Genomic DNA, 2,322 nt, shown 5'->3' on the forward strand with positions numbered 1-2,322 from the left:
GCAATGGCAGCTCCAGCTGCAGGCTCAGGCCCAGCCCTTGGGCTCCTCCTGTGCAGGCTGAGCACAGCAATGGGGTGTCCCAGCTCCCTGTGCCCCGGGGAGCTCAGGCCAGGGCAGGCTGGGAGGCTGGGAATGAGCTGAGTCTCCTCAAGCAGTGCCATGGACAGGACCCTTGGTGTGTCCTCAGGATGCCATCCAAGCTTTGAGCTGCCTCCAGGGGACACTGGGGGACAGGAGTGTCCTTGGCCAGGAGAGGGCCTGAGACTGTGAGAAGGGCTGAGCCAGGTTGCTCTGCTGTCCCTCTGCTCTCAGCTGTGTCAGGCTGATTTCAGGGGAACACAGTGACTGCCCTGGATCTCAGAAAGGGCAGCTGGGGACAGATGGAGTGACAGAGCAGCTCCCCTCACCCTTCACTGAGTTACAGCTCTTGCATTGCACAGTTCTCTCTGATCTCCCTGGGCACAGCAGGAATCCCTCTCAAACTGCCTTTGGCCATCACTGTTCCTTAGCCCTGGGACAGGAGATGCTGCCAAGCTCCTCTGCCTCAGGAGCAGTTTGGGCTGATGAAATCCAGCCCCAGGACTGGCCCCTGTCCCTGTTCCCATGACCCCACTGCTGCAGAGCAGAGCTGACCCCTCAGTGTCCATAGACACGGCCCCTGCTCATCACAGCAATGGGGCCAGATCCCAGGAGAGCTCCAGGCATGAGGCTGAAGGAAGGGATTTGAGAAAATGAAACTGGGGTGGCACAGAGTAGCAGAGGCAAAGGAGAAGGAACTTGGACATTGCTCAGCAAAGTCTCCCCTGAATTATAACTGTGTCCTCCTTCAACAGGACTCCATGGCCACAGTGCAGAAATGTCCAACAGCAGCTCCATCAGCCACTTCCTCCTGCTGCCATTGGCAGACACGCGGCAGCTGCAGCTCCTGCACTTCTGCCTCTTCCTGGCCATCTCCCTGGCTGCCCTCCTGGCCAACGGCCTCATCATCAGCGCCGTAGCCTGCGGCCACCACCTGCACACCCCCATGTTCTTCTTCCTGCTCAACCTGGCCCTCACTGACCTGGGCTCCATCTGCACCACTGTCCCCAAAGCCATGCACAATTCCCTCTGGGACACCAGACACATCTCCTATGCAGGATGTGCTGCTCAGGTATTTTTCTTTGCCTTTTTCTTTGCAGCAGAATTTTCATTTCTCACCATCATGTGCTACGACCGCTACGTGTCCATCTGCAAACCCCTGCACTACGGGACCCTCCTGGGCAGCAGAGCTTGTGCCCACATGGCAGCAGCTGCCTGGGCCAGTGGCTTTCTCCATGCTCTGCTGCACACGGCCAATACATTTTCCCTGCCCCTGTGCCAGGGCAATGCCCTGGGGGGATTCTTCTGTGAAATCCCACAGATCCTCAAGCTCTCCTGCTCACACTCCAACCTCAGGGAACTTGGGCTCCTTGCTGTTGGTGTCTGTTTAGCTTTTGGTTGTTTTGTGTTCATGGTTTTCTCCTATGTGCAGATCTTCAGGGCTGTGCTGAGGATCCCCTCTGAGCAGGGCCGGCACAAAGCCTTTTCCACCTGCCTCCCTCACCTGGCTGTGGTATCCCTGTTCCTCAGCACTGTCATATTTGCCTACCTGAAGCCCCCCTCCATCTCCTCCCCATCCCTGGATCTCTCCCTGTCAGTTCTGTACTCAGTGGTGCCTCCAGCCCTGAACCCTCTCATTTACAGCCTGAGGAACCAAGAGCTCAAGGATGGCCTGAGGAAAATAATCATGAATGCTGTTCAGAACCAATAAACTCCCATGCTCCTCTATAGCTTCTATGATGTTACTCATTAACACCCAGTCTGTATCCTGTGTTTTTCCTGCTGGCACAGGTATTATATTTTTGAGAATTTGTTCACAGGAAAATCTTTGTACCATTTTTCATTCAGTATTTGCATTTCTAGTGTGAGCCATAGACTATATAACCCAGGAATTGTACAAGTTCTGTGTACACAAAATAAAGAACTCTATATTGCCCTGTTCCCCTGACATTTTTCGTCCCTGACTTCTCTGGAGCTGCAGAGTTGGTGTCACTGGGCAGAGCTGAGGTGAAATGGGAACCCCAATGCTCCTCACTGCCAGGCAGCCCCAGGGCTTCTGCTCCATAACCTCCCCTTCCTTCATTTCCACACTGCCCTTCAGAGCCCCTGTGTTGGTTTAAGGCCTCAGGGCTCTCTCAGCTCAGTCCCAGTCCTGCTGTGTGACTGTCCAGGGACTGCAGGCAGGGACAGGCCATGGGCACTGCTGGGACAGACCTGGGCTCTGCAGCAGCATTTCCATCATGC

The 2,322-nt window shown here is 55.2% G+C and overlaps 1 protein-coding gene across 1 annotated transcript; it reads left to right on the forward strand.

Moving 5' to 3' along the window:
• The first annotated feature begins 1,201 nt into the window (after nucleotides 1–1,201).
• On the forward strand, nucleotides 1,202–1,962 carry LOC148219338 (olfactory receptor 14J1-like). The gene has a single exon (XM_088157706.1). The coding sequence runs from the start codon at nucleotides 1,202–1,204 to the stop codon at nucleotides 1,787–1,789; it is 588 nt and encodes a 195-aa protein (XP_088013832.1). The 3' UTR covers nucleotides 1,790–1,962.
• Nucleotides 1,963–2,322: the final 360 nt, after the last annotated feature.

The sequence above is a fragment of the Sturnus vulgaris genome, unplaced genomic scaffold (genome assembly GCF_052056855.1).
Source record: "Sturnus vulgaris isolate bStuVul1 unplaced genomic scaffold, bStuVul1.hap1 Scaffold_155, whole genome shotgun sequence".
Lineage (NCBI taxonomy): Eukaryota > Metazoa > Chordata > Aves > Passeriformes > Sturnidae > Sturnus > Sturnus vulgaris.

Coding starts and splice junctions, on each gene's coding strand:
- LOC148219338 (XM_088157706.1), top strand. CDS start 1,202: ATGTGCTACGACCGCTACGTGTCCATCTGCAAACCCCTGCACTACGGG.